Here is a 17,577-nt window from a genome sequence, read left to right on the forward strand (position 1 = left end):
AGGTCTCTGCCCCCCCCCCCCGGAATCTCATCTAACCCCTTCTTGCCCTTGGACTAACTGCTAGCCCACGTGGGCCTTCCTTCCATGCTATAGACAAGCCAAGCTCACTGTCATCTCAGAGCTTCTGCCTTTGTTGTTCCCTGTGTCAAGAATACCCTTCCCTCCTTCTTCCAAGGCTGGGTCTTTCTCATCATTCAGGTCTCCACTCACGCTACCTCCTCGCCAAAGGACATTCCTGCTGCATGCCATACCTGAATACCCTGTTTGATTTCCCTTCACTATCTGAAATCCTTGTTTCCTTTCCAATTATTTGCTTCCTTTGCTGTGTCTCTTCCCTTCCCACTACCACCACCAGCCCACCAATTCCACAAGGAGGAACCCCATCTTTTGTGCCCCGGCTGCCACACAGCCAGACACGGTCACCAGAATAAAAAATGGCTCAGAAAGTTACAATTCAGAATTATTTTTTAATCATTGTGCATTTTTTCTCAGTAAATATTAAAATTACTGCTAGTATGTTCTAAACAATTATGGTTTTCTTTTAACGGGGTCCTAAATTGGGGTACCTGAGTGGCTCAGTCGGTTAAGCATCTGCCTTCGGCTCAGGTCATGATCCCCAAGTCCTGGGATTGAGCCCCCATGTCAAGCTCCATGCTAAATGGGGAGTCTGCTTCTCCTCCCTCTGCTCCTCCCCCTACTCGTGCTCACTCGCGCTCTAATAAATAAAATCTTTTTAAAAAATGGGATCTTAAAAAAAAAAAAAAGGGATCTTAGAGAACAAAGTATATTTGCAACGCATCATAAACAAAGGTCTAATTTCTTAATGTATCTTTCAAAACTCCAAAATAAGTCAATGACAGAATGAGCAAAAGGTATAAATATTTCACCAAAAAAAAAGTAAGATGACTCCTAAATACAAGATGCACAATTTGACTCAAAATAAGTCAAAAATACCCCGAAACTAATAATACAGTATGTGTTAACTAAATTGAATTAAAAAAAACTGAAATCTACTTATGACAGAAGGTTCAACTGTACAAAAGTTAGGATGAGGGGGATTCCTGGGTGGCTCAGCGGTTTGGCGCCTGCCTTCCAGGCGTATAATCCTGGAGTCCTGGGATCGAGTCCCACATCAGGCTCCCTGCATGGAGCCTGCTTCTCCCTCTGCCTAGGTTTCTGCCACTCTCTGTATGTTTCTCATGAATAAAAAAAAAAAAAAGTTGGGATGATTTGAAAGTTGTCCCCAACTTAATTTCTGACATCAAATGTTACAAGATTATGTGTTCTTATTAAATTTCAGTATATGTTTAAAAAAACAATAAGGCAAAACCCAATTAAAGCTACTAGGAAAAAAAAAAAAAGCTACTAGATATTTCTCCAGTATGGCATGGAAAAGATCAGAAGTATCACAACACTTTATGGCATTTGAAAAAAGCATGTCCTCCAACACATTGCTGACAGGAGTATAAAATGACAGATTTAAATAAATAAATAAATAAATAAATAAATAAATAAATAAATAAATAAATAAATATAAAAAATAAAAAAATAAAATGACAGATTTTTGGAGAGCAATTTAGAGTTATCTAGTCAAATTACAAATGTACATGCCCTCTGACCCTATGTCTTAACTTTCAGGAATTTATCCTATGGACAAAAGCAAAAATAACGTACATGCACAAGGATATTCATTGCAGCATTTCTATAGGTGAGACAGCATAAATATCCAAAAATTATGAGACATTCATACAATGGAATGTTATGCAGCTGCATAAAGGAATCTGGTAGCTCTTTATAGACTCATACAGAACAATCTCATGGCATGTTGTTTAGTTTAAAAAGCAAGTTTCAGAACAGTATTATTGCACTGTTTTTGTTGTTGTTTTGTAAATATATATGATATGCTTGTAAATACACAGAATGTCTCTAAAAATATACACAAAATACAAACAACTTTGGTTACATCTAGGGAAAAGAACTAAATGCCCAGGAGATGGAGAAAGGCTTGCTTGTGTAGCTTTCAGACTTTAAACCATTATTTACACGATTACTAACCATCAGAACGTATCAATTTAAAAGGGTCATATCTATACACACAAAAAACTTTCAAATTATTGATTTGGAAGGTCTCTCAAGACTTCTTCCAAACTTGAGGTTGTTATTCCAAAATTTCAAAGTATAATAAAAAGAGATGCTGTGCTTATCTTTATTCCTTTTGCATAATCAGTACTTGATAAATAATCATTCTTTAATAGACTTTTTTCTCATTTCTAGCACAAGATCTCATCCTCCTCAACAAAGAGCTCCACTTGAAGTCCACGGCCTACCCCACACAACTCTTCAATGTGGGGAACAGAAGATATATTCCTGGGAGGTTATATTCTGAATTGTAATATAAACAGTAGACATTTATTGTGCCAGAATAATATTTTTTTCCTAAAAGATGCTGCCATAATAAATAGTATGGGAGAATTCAGCTGTGTTCTAGGACTTTTTGTCTCATCTAGTTTAGGAGCTAGGACATGTTTATATGAAAAAATAACTACCATGCTAGGAAGGATATTAGATGGCAAATATATAATACGAATAAGTAATCCCTCAAGAAATTTGGAAGAAAACATTACATCTCCTAAGGTAGGAAGGAAAGGCTTCAAAAAAGAAACAGAATCTGAGTTGGGCTTGATGGATGATCCAATTTCAACAGGCAAGGCACTGCACAGTTAAGGAACATTTGCGTGGTTCAAGAACAAGTGAGCAGACCAGTCTGAACAAATGGAGCCTGCAAGTGACAGGGAGTGCTCCTAGCTCCTGGAAGCCCACATAATCAGTCCCTGATGCCTGTCTGTATCCTTCCAATGCCCTGGGTTAATTAATTACAAGTCTTCTGAATATTTCCCAGAGTGGTCATTTCTTCTCCCTTCTTACCACCTCAATACAATCTATACCCTCACTCCCTCCCTCTGCAAAGATCTCCAAACTCCCCTGTTTCCCATCTTCCCCATCCCCAACTCACAGTACACAACTCATGACATTTGTTCTTTTATAAGCATAACCCACTCACCTCAAAAGTGCCAATAGCTAACTACTGCCTGCAAAATAAAATCATGCTCTTTCTCATTCTAGGCCTTCTAACATCTGCTCTCTATCCTCCTCTCACTCCATCACTGGCTTCACACTCCCTAAACATAATTTGCAAACTTCATGCCCATACTGCTGCTGTTCCTTTTACCTGGAAAATTTTCCTTATCTTCTCAAGCAGGGCACATAGTTATAAAGACTGTGAACACTACAGTTCATATAAATGACATTCCCATCACCACTGTTGGACAGTATACAACATCTGCAACCTTCCAAAGATGACTTGTTTCCATCTCCACCCACTTTGTAGGCCAAATTATATCCCAGAACAAGTCAATTGTTGATCAGTTCTGTCTAATTCCTAGATCAACTTGACACCTTTTCTTTATTAAAAAGAAAAAAGTTAGAATATTTGGAATACCAACAGTGCCTCAGTTCTGTCTGATTCCTAGATCATCAACTTGACACCTTTTCTTTATTAAAAAGAAAAAAGTTAGAATATTTGGAATACCAACAGTGCCTCAAACGCAGCAGATGCTCAAAAAAGATGCTTGCAAATGACAGGATAAGTCAAGAAACGCAGATTATGGTAAAATCATAAAAACCCTTGAAGGGAGGGAAGCCTGGGTGGCTCAGCGGTTGAGCATCTGCCTTTGGCTCAGGGTGTGATCCTGGGATCCAGGAACAAGTCCCATATCGGGCTCCTTGCAGGGAGCCTGCTTCTCCTCCCTCTGCCTGTGTTTCTGCCTCTCTGTCTCTCATGAATAAATAAATAAAATCTTAAAAAAAAAAAAAAAAAAAAAAAAAGGGACCCTTGAAGGCCAAGAAAAAAGTTTTGGCTTTATTTGGTAGATGCCAAATATGGTCATATGATCAGGATGGGTTTTTTTTTTTTTTTTAAGATTTTATTTAATCATGAGAGACACAGAGAGAGAGAGGCAGAGACACAAGCAGAGGGAGAAGCAGGCTCCCCGCAAGGAGCCTGATAACAGAACTCGATCCTGGACCCCAGGATCACACCCTGAGCCCAAGGTAGACGCTCAACTGCTGAGCCACCCAGGCATCCTGGGATGATGTTTTAAAGACTAATTTCAGGGCAGCCCCGGTGGCGCAGCGGTGTAGCGCCGCCTGAAGCCCAGGGTGTGATCCTGGAGAACCGGGATTGAGTCCCACGTCGGGCTCCCTGCATGGAGCCTGCTTCTCCCTCTCCCTCTGCCTGTGTCTCTGCCTCTCGCTCTCTCTGTCTCTCATGAATAAATAAATAAAATTCTTTTAAAAAAATAATAAAATAAATAAAATAAAATAAAGACTAATTTCAGCAACCATAAGAAAGCAGGATTTGAGAGACTATGGTCAAAGTGCCAGTATAGAGGCCCTGTCAGTTGCAGGAGGCCTATGGGAGGCTCCCTCTGGGCCTTCCAGCTGCCTTAGCTGCTCACTCATCCTTCAGCTTATCTGTTTGGAATTACAGAGGTTGGTTTTCATATACCTACACTTGGAAAGTGAAGCTTAAAACTGGACCATTACGCCAAGAAAAACATGCTTTTGCCTGAAATATCTGGGTATCTAGGAAACAGTTCTGACTTGAATAATTGCATACATATATAAAATACATATACACAAATCAAGAATTCCTCTTCTTCCTTCTTTTGCAGTCCCAGTAAGTCTAACTCAATTCTCCTGTTTCCTTTGCTAATGCAGCTTGAACTTTCACTAACCTTAGAATTCCACAATTACTAGTGAATCATTTCAAGGGCAGTTATGGCTCATTTTCCTATGGTCTTCTAAAAGAATCAAGAGCACTTATGTATTTAGATATATAAATTAATTTCACTGTACTGATGGAGCATTAAATAAGTAATTCTTATCTGTAAATCAAAAACTCCTAACATAATACATTAAACAAAATTAGTTTACTAATGAATTTCCTTTTAAAGCATGTATCTTGGATTTCATGCCAAGATATCAATATATCAGTAATGGACTCTGTGGTACTAGACAATTTACCCCTTAGATTAAAAAACGATCTTCACTCTCCAAAGAATATTATGTGTAAGTAATGCACTGCAACCTCAAGATACATAATATCATTGAAAACATGCACATGTCTATCAGGAAAAGATTATCAGGCACAACCTAATTTTAAAAAACGAATGGAGGATGGATAAATAAATAAGTAAATAAGAATGAAGGAAGCCTCTTAAAACAGTATCAAAGGAGTGCCTGGGTGGCTCAGTTGGTTAAGTGTGTGACTTGGACTCAGGTCATGATCTCTTGGGTGTCCTGGGATGGAGCCCCTCCTTTGGCTCCCTGCCCAGAATCTGCTTGTCCCTCACCCCTCTGCCCCTCCACCTGCTCATGCTTGCTCTCTTGCTCTCTCCCTCAAATAAATAAAATCTTTAAATAAAAAAAACATGTTCTAAAACAGTATCAAAGATAAAACAGAATATTCAATTTTGTGTTTGTGTCCAAAGAGACCGTCTCCCTTTAAAGTCCAACTTTACTGTTTATTTCTCCTACCAAATATGCAAAATAAACTCACTAGTACTAAAATCAGAAGTATGTTATCTCTACGGAAAGGTAAACACAGGGACGCCTGGGTGGCCCAGTGGTTGAGCGTCTGCTTTTCTGCTCAGGGTGTGATCCCCAGGTCCAGGGATGGAGTCCCACCTCGGGCTGCTTTTCCCTCTGCCTCTCTTTCTGTGACTCTCATGAATAAACAAAATATTAAAAAAAAAAAAGAAAGGTAAACACAATAGAAGATTAAAGTATTTTCCTTTCACCCCAATAAACTGAAAAGAAAAACTATTAACTGGATTTGGGGCTGTTTAAATGTTTGTGATTTTTTTTTTCCTTGCCCCTACTGAAGAGCCTTCTGAAAGTCACAGTGTGTATCTTTGATACCAAACGGTGGACAGTTGCTTTTCTAACTCCATACTTTGTAGGAACAAAAGAAGAGAGAAGAGGGCACAGACATCCATTATTTAGAGTCTACCGTTAACTGAATCTCCTTTGTAATGTAACAATTCCATCAAAGCGCATATTAGGCAGAGCGCGTAGAATGTGTGACCAGTGTATGGCAGACCACATTTCACCACCACAAGACTTCATCTTTTCAAACCCCACCAAGAACTGGCAAATAAGCCAAGCTGCTATTAGCCCGAGGTTAAACTGTTGAAATACTAGCAATAAAAGTTTAGAGGCATCTAACTAGCCAGGTGCTTTTCTGCTCAAAAGTAAACCAGAGGCGGGAAGCTGGTTTTGTTTCTCTCTACCCGCCCCTCCCCATGCCTGGCGATTCGCCCTCCAGAGGACGGCGTAGTGCGCAGACCACCGCCACCTGGTGCCGGGAAAATAGGAGCGAGGAGCGAGGGCCAACCCGTCCCCTGGCTGGCCTCGCCGGGGGCCCGGAGTCAAACAGGTCGGAGACAGGACCGACGGACGGGACCGACAGATGCGACAGGACGGACGGACGGACGGGACGGGCAGAGAAGCAGTGCATCCTACCCGGAGGGCTCCCTCCCAGGGCCGGCGGAGTACCTGCTCCGGTCATCCAGGCTGCGGTTGTCGGCCGCCGCGGCGCGCCAGTCGGGCAGGGTGCTGGCGCACAGCACCACCATGGACACGATCACGAACACGACCGACACGCTGGCCAGGATCTGCGCGGCCAGCGACGACGTCGGCTCCTCGAAGGTCCGCCGCATGCGCTCGAGCCAGCGCCTGGAGGGGGCCGCCTCGCCACCGCCCGGTCGCGCCTCGTCGCGGCCCAGCGCGCCCGGCTCGTCGGCCGAGTAGAAGGTGTAGGTGTCGGACATGCGGTCGTCTAGGCGGCGCTGGCAGCAGTACTCGAGGTGCGCGCCCTCCAGGCCCCAGTAGATCATCTCGTTGTAGAAGGAGAGCTCGCACATCCGCGGCGCGAAGCGCAGCTTGCCGTGGCCGCGCACGTACAGCAGGATGAAGCCGAAAGCCTCCGAGTGCCGGTCGAAGAAGTACTCGTTGCGCTCGCGGTCGTAGTCGTCGCACACCTCGAGCACGTCGCGCTCCGAGCGGCAGCCGTGCAGCCGGCTCACGCGGCGCAGCGGGAAGTCCTTCAGCAGCTCCCGGGACAGCGAGTACCGGGCGCCGCCCACGTTCAGCACCACCGAGGCCGCCCCGCTGCGCCCGAAGGTCATGGCTGGCCGCCCCGAGGCCCCGAGGCCCGAGGCCGCCGCCGCCGCCGCCGCCGCCGCCCCCCGGCCGCCGAGCGGGGCCTGCCTGCCGCTGGCCGCCGGGGAAGCGCGCCGTCGGGGCCCTTCGCCGGCCCGGAGACCCCTCGGCCCCAGCCTCCTCCGCAGCCCGGCGTTGCGGCTAGCGACGCTCCCGCGGCGCGGCGGTGCCTGCAGGTGGCCGGGGAGCCCCCTCAGGCGCCAGCGCTGCGCCCCGCTGGCCGGGAACGAGGCCGTCAGCGCCCGGGGATGCCCCCTGCGAGGCCGGGGTGTCCTTCCCAACGGCGGCGCTGTCCCCTCCCGGAGGGGCGCGGGCGCCGGGAGGAGGCGCCGGTGCGGGATGGCTCCCGGTCCCCGGCGCTCCCTCTGGCCGCGGCTCCGGCAACCGCCCCGCCGCCGTCCAGAGGCGAGAGGCAAAGTGAGCGGCTTCGGAGGCGGCGGAGAGCCGGCTCCGCGAGGCGGGGGCGGGGCCTCCTCGCGGTTCCCCTCCCCGCCTCCCCGCGCCGCTCGGCTCAGCTCCCTCCGCGCGCCGCCCCCCTCTCCCCACCCGCGCCCGCACCTCCCGGGCGCGCTCGGCTGGGATTCCCCGGCGCCCCGCCCCGGACCCAGGGCTCCCCGCCTCGTGACGCCGTCCTCCCCCTCCTCTCCCGCCCGCCGCGGCCAGGAGGGGTCCGCGGGCCTGGGGAGGGAGCGGTGGGGAGCCCCGGGGATGAGGCGGGAGGGGGGCAGAGCCCCGCGGGCCGCCCCGGGCCATCAGGGATGACTGGGGCAGCTCCCGAGGGCCCTTTTAACAGCCCCCGCCCAACCCACCACCACCACCACCACCACCACCACCACCGAGGGAGGCGACAGGCGGGTAAGGAGGGTGAGGACAGACGGCGTTTGGAGAGCTTTTTCCAGAAACTGTCCGGAGCCCAGCTCGGTTTCTGAGACCGCCCTAAGGGATTTCTCAGAGGAGGCACCCCAGCAATTAATTGCTTTTCTGGCCGACTCGCTTTTCCTCTCGCGGCGCGGAGACCCACGTACCGCGCGCTCCGAGGGCGGCCACCACCCCGGCACCCGAGCTCGGTGTCGCCCTCGCGGCCGTCCTCCCGCGCAGGGGAGCGGCCCGGGCCCCTGCCTTCTGGGGCGCGGGTCCTAGGAGGGCGCCTACGTGGAGCGCCTGGGCGCTCCCCCACACCCGCCGTGACGCTTCCTGTAGAGTGGGGTGAAAGTGGGGAGAACCGCTCTGCCCCTGGCAAGAACAGAATTCTCCCCATAGCCTTCGTCTGCGTCCTCCTTTTCATAATGTCTTGCTTTCCCCCGTGCCCCCCCCCCCCGCTCCGCCCCCCGAGCCAGCTGCAGCACCGGCTCCCGGAGCTGAAAAGAAGCCCTTTAGGGCTCCTCAGAGCGAACTGCCCTGCGCTCCGCTCGAAGCCCAGGGAGGGGGTTCCAGGGGCAGGGATTATTTTAAACTACTACCAGCAATTCACCCGACATCCGACACCCGCAGCCCAGCCCGCGCCGTGCCCGCCAGAGGCGAAACAGGTGAGTTGCAAGGCAAACTAAGTTAAATGCAAAACAAATGCTGGAAGAAAAGAATAAGGGTGGGGTGGGGTGGGGTGGGGTGGGGTGGGGTGGGATGCGGTCATCTGACCTGAGAGTAACCCAGCTGGTTACTGGGAAGGTTTTTACTTGGCCCTTCACTTTTCATAATTTTGTAGGATTGTCCATGCCCACTAGAGGTCACCATAAAGAGTCATTTTGCTCTGATTCTATTACGGATTCCTGGCTGAAAAGCAGACACCTAAAAATTGAAGTGCTGTCCCTCCTCACAAAATGAAATCATTCTGGGTGGTTTCTTAAAGAATGGAAATCTCTATGTGCTGTTTATCTTTCGACTTGGATAGTTTATCTTAAAAGCTCTTAATGTGACTGAAAGCTCAAAAACAAGAGTTGTTTATTTGCAAAGTAGCTACTAAACCAAGAAAACATCCTGAAGGAAATGAGTTTCAAGATAGAATGGAAGGAGGTGATGGTCATGAGCTGGCAGAGAGAAAGAGCAGAAAAGCATTCCAATAGCAGAAACTCAGATGTAAAGGATTAAAGTCTATAAAGAAAGCTAATGCATTTGCTTGGCTCAAAGGACCAGGATCTCAGCTGCAGAATTTAGATTTCAAAGTATAAGTAATGGGATGCTTGATGTTTTTAATAGTAGAAATGGCTTGATGAAAGCTTTATTCAGAACGATTCTTTTGCCCTTTAGTTTAATCTAAGGAGAAGGCAATTTTTGCAACCCAAGAATGGGAGCCCCACCCCCCAAATCTTTGTACATGAGGGTCAGTTCTTTTTTTCTTCTCTTTTTCTTTCTTTCTTTTCTTTCTTTTTCTCTTTCTTTCTTTCTTTCTTTTTTTTTTGAGGAAGGGTCAGTTCTGAGAAATGCTGAGCAAGACTCAGCAAGGCTTGGAAATGGATTTCTTGGAGGATATGAAGATGAAGAAAAGTTTGCAGATGTGAGTGGAGAGAAGAGCCTGGCTTCACACCAGCAAGAGCAAGTTCCTCAGGGAATTGTTAAAAATACTTTCTAGAAGCATCACAGCAACTGAACACAGAACAACTATTTCGTTGATTATTTGTTCCAATGTTATTGTATTTATATTTCCTGTGTTCTCTAAAATCCTTTTAAAGTCTGTTGATTGAACCAGTTGAAGAAATATCACATTTTAAATTAAATTTGAGCTTAGAAAACAAATTAATTTGATGATAATACAATTTGTGCCTCCTAGGTATATTTTCATAAAATTTCTTAGAGAAATAGGTTTAAATAATTTCATTTGTTTTAAACGTAATGTGTTTATTTGATTTTGATATCATCAGCCACAACTGCAGAAGCAACACCCAAATCGTCTTCTTTTTCTCCCCCCAAAACATGTTCTTACACAAAACAGTAAGGTGCACAAGTGATTGGCTTGTCTCAATATAATCCAGTTTAGAAAGTCTTCTTAAAAACTGTGTTCTTAGAATTATTAAAATTCTATTCCTTTGTACTCTGAGAAGGTTATGTTGAGAATCATTTCAGCTAAATTCTTTTCTGGGTTCTGGATGACATTTAGGGCCTTCATATATAAATCTTTAGAATGCATTAAAATTTAAAGGCACCAGGCAGAATTTTAGAGTTTGAAAGAACCAAAGAGATTTTCTAGTCTCAATTTATCAACCCATTATTTAGGGAGGAACAACAAGGTTTTAGAGATGTGGCTGTGACTTGACCCATGTGGTTCGGTTCCCCTTAGCAGCATCATGGCAGAGACCAGGCTGGAACCAAGTGTTCTAATTCCAGATTCTGGTTCCTCCATTTCCAGGGCCTGCCTTGCTGCCACAACCTTCATCTGACCTCTCCACACCCCAGTTCTTTCCTCCTTCTGTGAATCCTGTATTATGCCACCAGGCAGCTCTTCCTTTTGTTCATTTTTATTAAGTGATTCCCCAGATCAGATCCTAAAAGGCCTATAGATCTGTAGAATTACAAACTGTCTGCATAATGAAGTCCAACCTAGTTATTAGGGCCCTCATTAGATTCAAATTTTGGCCGCATAATTTATTCGCTAAGTGACCTGCAACAGATTCTTTTAGCCTCAGTTTTCTCCTCCATAGAGTGGAGGTAATGCTAGCTATGTCACAAGGTGATAAGAGGGTTGAATGAGGTGATGTGAGGATGACATACAGCCCAGTGCATGATACTGGCAAAATCACATGTCCATGTACGGTTCCCCTAGCCCAGTCAAGCCATGCTCCTTCTCATTCCTGGGTTCTAAATAAATATAAATCGATTCATCTAAAAATGTGACTGATCACAAATAGTAACCTAAAACATCAAAGACTCAGTGAAAAGTCATGACCCTCGTACTGCTGACTCTGGGTGGAAAGCACATTCCTCCATCACTTTGCGTTGTACAACTGGTTGAGCTCAGGGACTCTGAACACCCTGCCCCAACACTTTATAAATTGAAATACTTCGTGGGCACTATCAGTCTTTGCTGCTTATTTATCCACTCTGCTTTAAAAAGTCTTCACTCAGGGCACCTGGGTGGCTCAGTCGGTTAAGCGTCTATGTTCAGCTCAGGTCATGATCCCCGGGGTCCTGGGATAGAGCCCCACATCAGGCTACCTGCTCAATGGGGAGTCTGCTTCTCCCTCTGCCCTCTGCCAACTCGTGTTCTCTCTTGCTCTCTCTGTCTGAAATAAATAAAATATTAATATATATATATATAGCCTCTTGGGGCACCTGGATGGCTCAGTCAGACGACTAACAATTTCAGCTCAGGTCTTGATCTCAGAATCATGAGTTCAAACCCCACATTGGCTTCCACCTTGGGTGTGGAACCTACTTAAAAATAAATAAATTAAAAATAAATTTAAAAAAAATAAATAAAATAAAATAAATAAATAGGGCAGCCCGGGTGGCTCAGTAGTTTAGCATCGCCTTCGGCCTGGAGCATGATCCTGGAGACCTAGGATTGAGTGCCCCCCCACCCCCCACCCCCGTTTGGCTCCCTGCATGGAGCCTGCTTCTCCCTCTGCCTGTATCTCTGCCTCTCTCTCTCTCTCTCTCTCTCTCTCTGTCTCTCATGAATAAATAAATAAAATCTTTTTAAAATAAATAAATATTAACAAAAATAAAAAACTCTCACTCTGCTGTTAGTTCGTATTTCCAAGCGTTTATAGTTACACCAGCTTATTTCTCAGCATCTGCAGAATCCATAGATGCTTTAAAATGTCAACTTTTGGGGATCCCTGGGTGGCGCAGTGGTTTGGCGCCTGCCTTTGGCCCAGGGCGCGATCCTGGAGACCCGGGATCGAATCCCACATCGGGCTCCCGGTGCATGGAGCCTGCTTCTCCCTCTGCCTGTGTCTCTGCCTCTCTCTCTCTCTCTATCTGTGACTATCATAAATAAAAAAATTAAAAAAAAAAAAACTTAAAAAAATAAAAATAAAAATAAATAAAAGACAAGTATTTCTCTAAAAAAAAATAAAATAAAATAAAATGTCAACTTTTTTTGAAAGTCAGCCTTCCAATGTCTCTGATTTTATATAAATGAAAGATTTGAATGACTTCACCTACTATGCACAATTACCCAAGTAGAATGCAAAGCTGCAACTTTTAATAAGCTGCCCTGAGGACCATCCCACCAAACAGACCCCATTCTTAAAGGTGAAAAGCCATCAGAGGGACATTCACCCCTATCCTAGACCAATGTCCTTGCCTTATTCTCTGCTCCAGGACACTACTGCTCTTACACGAGCAAAAGGAACACCATCTTCCTTAAATTTCCAGCTTTGAGAAGGTCACTGTGTAATCATTACAGGGGAGCCAGAATTCTACCTCTAACCTCTCGGGGTTTTTGACTGGGCCTGAGAATCAGGTTGATATGACAGATTAACAGAGAAAGGCATACAAATTTATTTAATTTGAGTTTTATGTGACCCGAGAGCCCTCCTGAGGAAATGAAGAGCAAAAGAAAATGACAGAACCTAAATGCTCTCCTACTAGATTGAACAAAGAAAGGCAGTTGGAGAAAAGTAATGGAAATACATGGGGAGGCTAAAGGAAGCTAGGAATTATTTCAACAAAGTCTGCTTATACAGAATTCTCTCAGCCTCAAGTTCTCTCCTCCTTGATGATAAAAATGGTACTTACCTCCTGGTATGGGAGGACATCTCCATGTGGGGGTTTCATCATCTGCTTTTAGGAAGAAAAGGCAGGGACTGGGGTGGGGGTCAGAACACCCTTCGTGCGCACCTGATGTTTTTGTAAGTTGCTTTTAGCTCAAAATAATCCTTATGCCAAAGTGGCATGTTTTGGAGTGCCATATTCTGCTACCCTTCATCATTAACCACAAAACATTTTTTGGGGCAGCCCAGGTGGCTGAGGGGTTTAGCACCGCCTTCAGCCCAGGGCGTGATCCTGGAGACCTGGGATAGAGTCCCACATCAGGCTCCCTGCAGGGAGCCTGCTTCTCCCTCTTCCTGTGTCTCTGCCCCTCTCTCTCTCTCTCTCTCTCTCTCTCTCTGTGCGTCTCATGAATAAATAAACTCTTTAAAAAAATTTTTTTTTGGTGCCACTTACAGAATGGCTCTTCCCTTTATCTCCACACCACTCACTCCTGTGCTGCTATGTTGGATGGTGACGTAATAGCCCCTTCTCCCCACCACCATTCCCTTGTCCCTTGCTCCTTACAGTAGTCACTGTAGAAGCCCTTTCTGTGTGGCACCACAAGCTCAGCTCTCCACAAAAAAACATCTTACTATAACCCTCATTTTCCAGATAAGGAACTGAGGCTTCAAGAGGCTGGACTTGCTCAAGAATCCACAGCTGCTAAGAAACACTAGACCCAGTACCAAGACCCAAAGCATGCAAGCTCTCTTGCCTACCATGCTGTCTCACCACTGATTCCCCTCTCTACCAAGCATCCTCCCACCCCTGGGGAGGGAGGAACCAAGTGAGTTTAATCCAGAGACAACCATCTGACATCTTGAATGGGGGTAATTCTACAAAATAACTAATCTTCAAAAAGTTGCTTTCATATCCTGAAATATTTAAGCAGGAGATGATATAATGTCTGATATTTGCTTCAAGACCATCAAGGGCAGGGGCAAGTGGATTGAGGATACAGATGAAGCAAGATTAGGCCATGAGTATGATAATTGTTGAAGCTGAGTGATGGGAGTTCCTGATATTAATCTCTACCTCTTTGTATTTATTTATTTGATATTGTCCATAATACAAAAATAAAAATTTTAAATCTTGAGCTTCCTTTAAGCTTAGTTTTGAATGTTAACAATCATTCCATCAGACTGAACCAGAATGCACTTTTTCACAATGTCTGTCATAAAGAGGCCCTCTCATTTCTCCAGAGTATTCAAAAGCTCAGCATACATTTGACTGTGTCTACTAAAACTTTTAAATGCTGGGATCCCTGGGTGGCGCAGCGGTTTGGCGCCTGCCTTTGGCCCAGGGCGCGATCCTGGAGACCCGGGATCGAATCCCACGTTGGGCTCCCGGTGCATGGAGCCTGCTTCTCCTTCTGCCTATGTCTCTGCCTCTCTCTCTCTCTCTCTCTGTGTGACTATCATAAATAAATAAAAATTAAAAAAAAAATTTAAATGCACACATCTAGTGGTCCTGCAATGTTAACATTAGGAAATTATCCTACAAATAAATTCACGTATTTCATTTTTCTTTTTAAGATTTTATTTATTCATTCATGAGAGAGAGAGGGAGAGGCAAGGACAGAAGCAGAGGGAGAAGCAGGCTCCATGCAGGGAGCCTGATGTGGGACTTGATCCCAGGACCCCAGGATCACAACCTGAGCTGAAGGCAGATGCCCAACCACTGAGCCACCCAACGTGCCCAATTCACGTATTTCATAAAGACGTACCTCTAAGGGCAGCCCTGGTAGCTCAGCGGTTTAGCGCTGCCTTCAGTCCAGGGCGTGATCCTGCAGACCCAGGATCGAGTCCCACATCAGACTCCCTGCATGAAGCCTGCTTCTCCCTCTGCTTGTGTCTCTGCCTCTCTCTCTCTCTCTTTCTCTCTCTGTCTGTCATGAATAAATAAATAAAATCTTAAAAAAAAAAGACATACTTCTAAGATCATTGCATTGTTTTCAATAGCAAAACTCTAGAAATTACCTGTCTGTAATTAGGGAACTGGTTATTGAAGTAATAGCATAATCATGAACTGTTGTTCATATAGATTCCTACAGAAACATTTCTAAGTTAGGGTGCCTTGGTCCTAACGAAGGTCTCGGTTAGGTCTCAGAGTTGTGAGTTCAAGCCCCACGCTGGGTGTAGAGATTACTTAAAAATCTTTAAAAAGAAATCAGTAGGGACACTTGGGTGGCTAAGTGGTTGAGGATCTGTCTTTGGCTCAGGGCATGATCCTAGGGTTCTGGGATCAAGTCCTGCATTGGGCTGCCTGTGAGGAGCCTCTTCTCCCTCTGCCTATGTCTCTACCCCTCTGTCTCTCATGAATAAATAAATAAAATCTTTAAAAAAAAAAGTTAATAAGTCAAATTGCTAAACAAAAAAATTCTAGATCCTGTACTATGAGTTAAATTATTCCTTCTTTATAACTTAAGATATATGAATATAGATATAGATATATGATAAGGCTTCAGAAAAGATACATAAGATACAGTTTGGTGATTGTTTCCTGCTCAAGGAATTGGGAAGGTTAGAGTTAATATGAAATCTACTTGTTATTGGTTGTAAGACTTTTTTTTTTTTTAACTGAGTTCAAGAACTATGTTTGCAGTTAAAAAAAGAAAAAAATCTCAGCACATATCCTCCTACCAAATTCTCTTTTTCCTGAGGCCAATTCTTGCTGTGTCCTGCCTCCTCTGCTCAGTTACATCTGGAGCCATGCACCTTCTGTTCCCTCTGCCTGGAACACTCTGACCCAGAGCATTATGTGGCTGACTCGTTGTTTCTCAAGTCTCAGTTCAAAGTTCACTTCCTTGAAGAGACTTTCCCTGACCACCCATGCTTGTATATCAACCTATTTTTTTATTTCCTTATCACTCTAAAAAAAAAAAAAAATCATCTTGTTCATCGACCTGTTACTTGTTTATGATGTCTCCCCAACAGACTCTGCTCGCTCTCTCTGAGAATGGGGACCCTGAGACTGACTGGTTCACAGCAATGTCCCCAGCTCCTAGAATAGTACCAAACTCAATAACTATTTGTTGAATGAGGGAATTAATGACTGTTACTATTGATTAAAATAGTGTTCTAAATAGGGTACTAAACTGGCAGTATCAGTGTATACGTTACAGTGAAGTTAGAAATGACCAACTTGAGGGCATGTGGGTGGCTGAGTCAGTTGAACGTCTGCCTTCGGCTCAGATCTCAGGGTCTTGGGATCCAGCTCTGCATCTGGCTCCCTGCTTGGCTAGGTGTCTGCTTCTCCCTCTCCCTCTGCCCGTCCCCCCGACTTGTATACTCTCTCTCTCTTTCAAATAAATAAAATCTCAAAAAAAAAAAAAATGACCCACTCGAAAAATCCAGGCTTTTTCTGAAAAACCACTTCAATTTTGTTAAATGGCATACTGGCAGAGATCTTGGCACCATTTTTCCTGGACCTACAGTATATGCCAGCTTCCTAGCATTTAAAAGCACTGCAGAAACCCTCCTCATTTAGCAGGCCCCAACCCTGGGTCAAGCCCCAAACCTGGAGTCCTTACCTAGCAGATGTTTTAGTTAGAAAAATTCTTGGAATCAGCTCTTCTTGTGTCTGGGTCCCATCATCCACCCATACCTGTCCCTGGAGGAAGGAGATATTATGGAAGCAGACCAGAGTCTTCAAGGAAAAAAACTGGCAACGAATGAATTAAACACTTCAAAATTGTTACCAAAAAATAAATAAAACTGTCGAGAAAGGATTGGATGTAGAACCAGGAGGTTCTGTGGGTCTTGGCTCAGGGAACTATAGAAAATATGGGAAGAAATGTAAAAGGCTGTTGCCCTGATGGTAGATGACATCTCAGAGACCCTATTGCCTGATTGGGTGTTCCAGATCAGCAGGAGAAGCTTTCCAGCAAAGCAGGCTTTGAGCCCAGACAGGAAGGAAATGGGAAAGCCAAGCAGAGAGAGAGGGATTCCCCCACTTTGCCCCCTTATCACATCACAGGGCATATTCAAACAGCCCCAGAAAGGACTCTACACACAAGAAAAATCAAAGACATTTTCAAAATGAATGAAAAGTTCCCCGCTGTGTTCTATCCATTCTGAAAAGAGAGCTGCCTTTATCAACATTAATGAACCAAAATTAGCTAGTTTAGGAGTCTGTTTTGAAAAACACCTGCTGTTCTTACCCTTCTGTCCCTGTAACAATCTTATTTCCTTGCCCCACAATCCCAGCCCTCCTCCTCCTTATGCCCAGTGCTATTATTTCTGCCTTAGAGGAAAGATTGGGGCCGGGGTTTATTGAAACAAAGCATATGGTATTCCTGGAAATGATCTTCTCATTGTAGATGCAACCAAAATAGCATTGGCTCCACACTTAATAATTGATACACCGTTCAACAGCAATTGCATTTTTCTCTGTAGGTACAGGATTTAAAATATGGACTACTTTTCTCCAGTTCTTATATGGAGATAAAATCATTCAGTTCTAGTTTGTGTGATCCCATACTCTTCCATAGCAAAACCCCAGCCTCGGTTTTCCCTAAAACACATGTGCTCACAGGTTAGCAAAAAAGTATGCTTTTAAAGTAAAGCTGCAAAATACAGCAAAATATGGAAGATTTACAGT

At 45.0% G+C, this 17,577-nt stretch overlaps 2 protein-coding genes across 6 annotated transcripts in view; one reads left to right on the plus strand and one right to left on the minus strand.

The window, feature by feature from the left end:
* KCNG3 (potassium voltage-gated channel modifier subfamily G member 3) overlaps positions 1–7,687 on the minus strand; it is an 84,972-nt gene extending 77,285 nt beyond the window's left edge. For 2 of the 5 annotated variants that reach the window (XM_049095488.1, XM_049095487.1), the window contains exon 1: positions 6,619–7,686. In XM_049095488.1, the coding sequence (XP_048951445.1) occupies positions 6,619–7,250 (632 nt within the window). In that variant the 5' untranslated portion in view covers positions 7,251–7,686. Of the gene's footprint in view, positions 1–6,585 lie in introns of all 5 variants that reach the window. The other 3 variants (XM_049095490.1, XM_025454048.3, XM_025454049.3) reach the window with 3 other exon arrangements.
* Positions 7,688–8,505: 818 nt separating this feature from the next.
* MTA3 (metastasis associated 1 family member 3) overlaps positions 8,506–17,577 on the plus strand; it is a 220,144-nt gene continuing 211,072 nt past the window's right edge. The window contains exon 1 of the mRNA XM_049096186.1: positions 8,506–8,810. The gene's annotated coding sequence lies outside the window, so the exon portion shown is untranslated. The remainder of the gene's footprint in view (positions 8,811–17,577) is intronic.

This window comes from Canis lupus, chromosome 17, assembly GCF_003254725.2.
Source record: "Canis lupus dingo isolate Sandy chromosome 17, ASM325472v2, whole genome shotgun sequence".
NCBI lineage: Eukaryota > Metazoa > Chordata > Mammalia > Carnivora > Canidae > Canis > Canis lupus.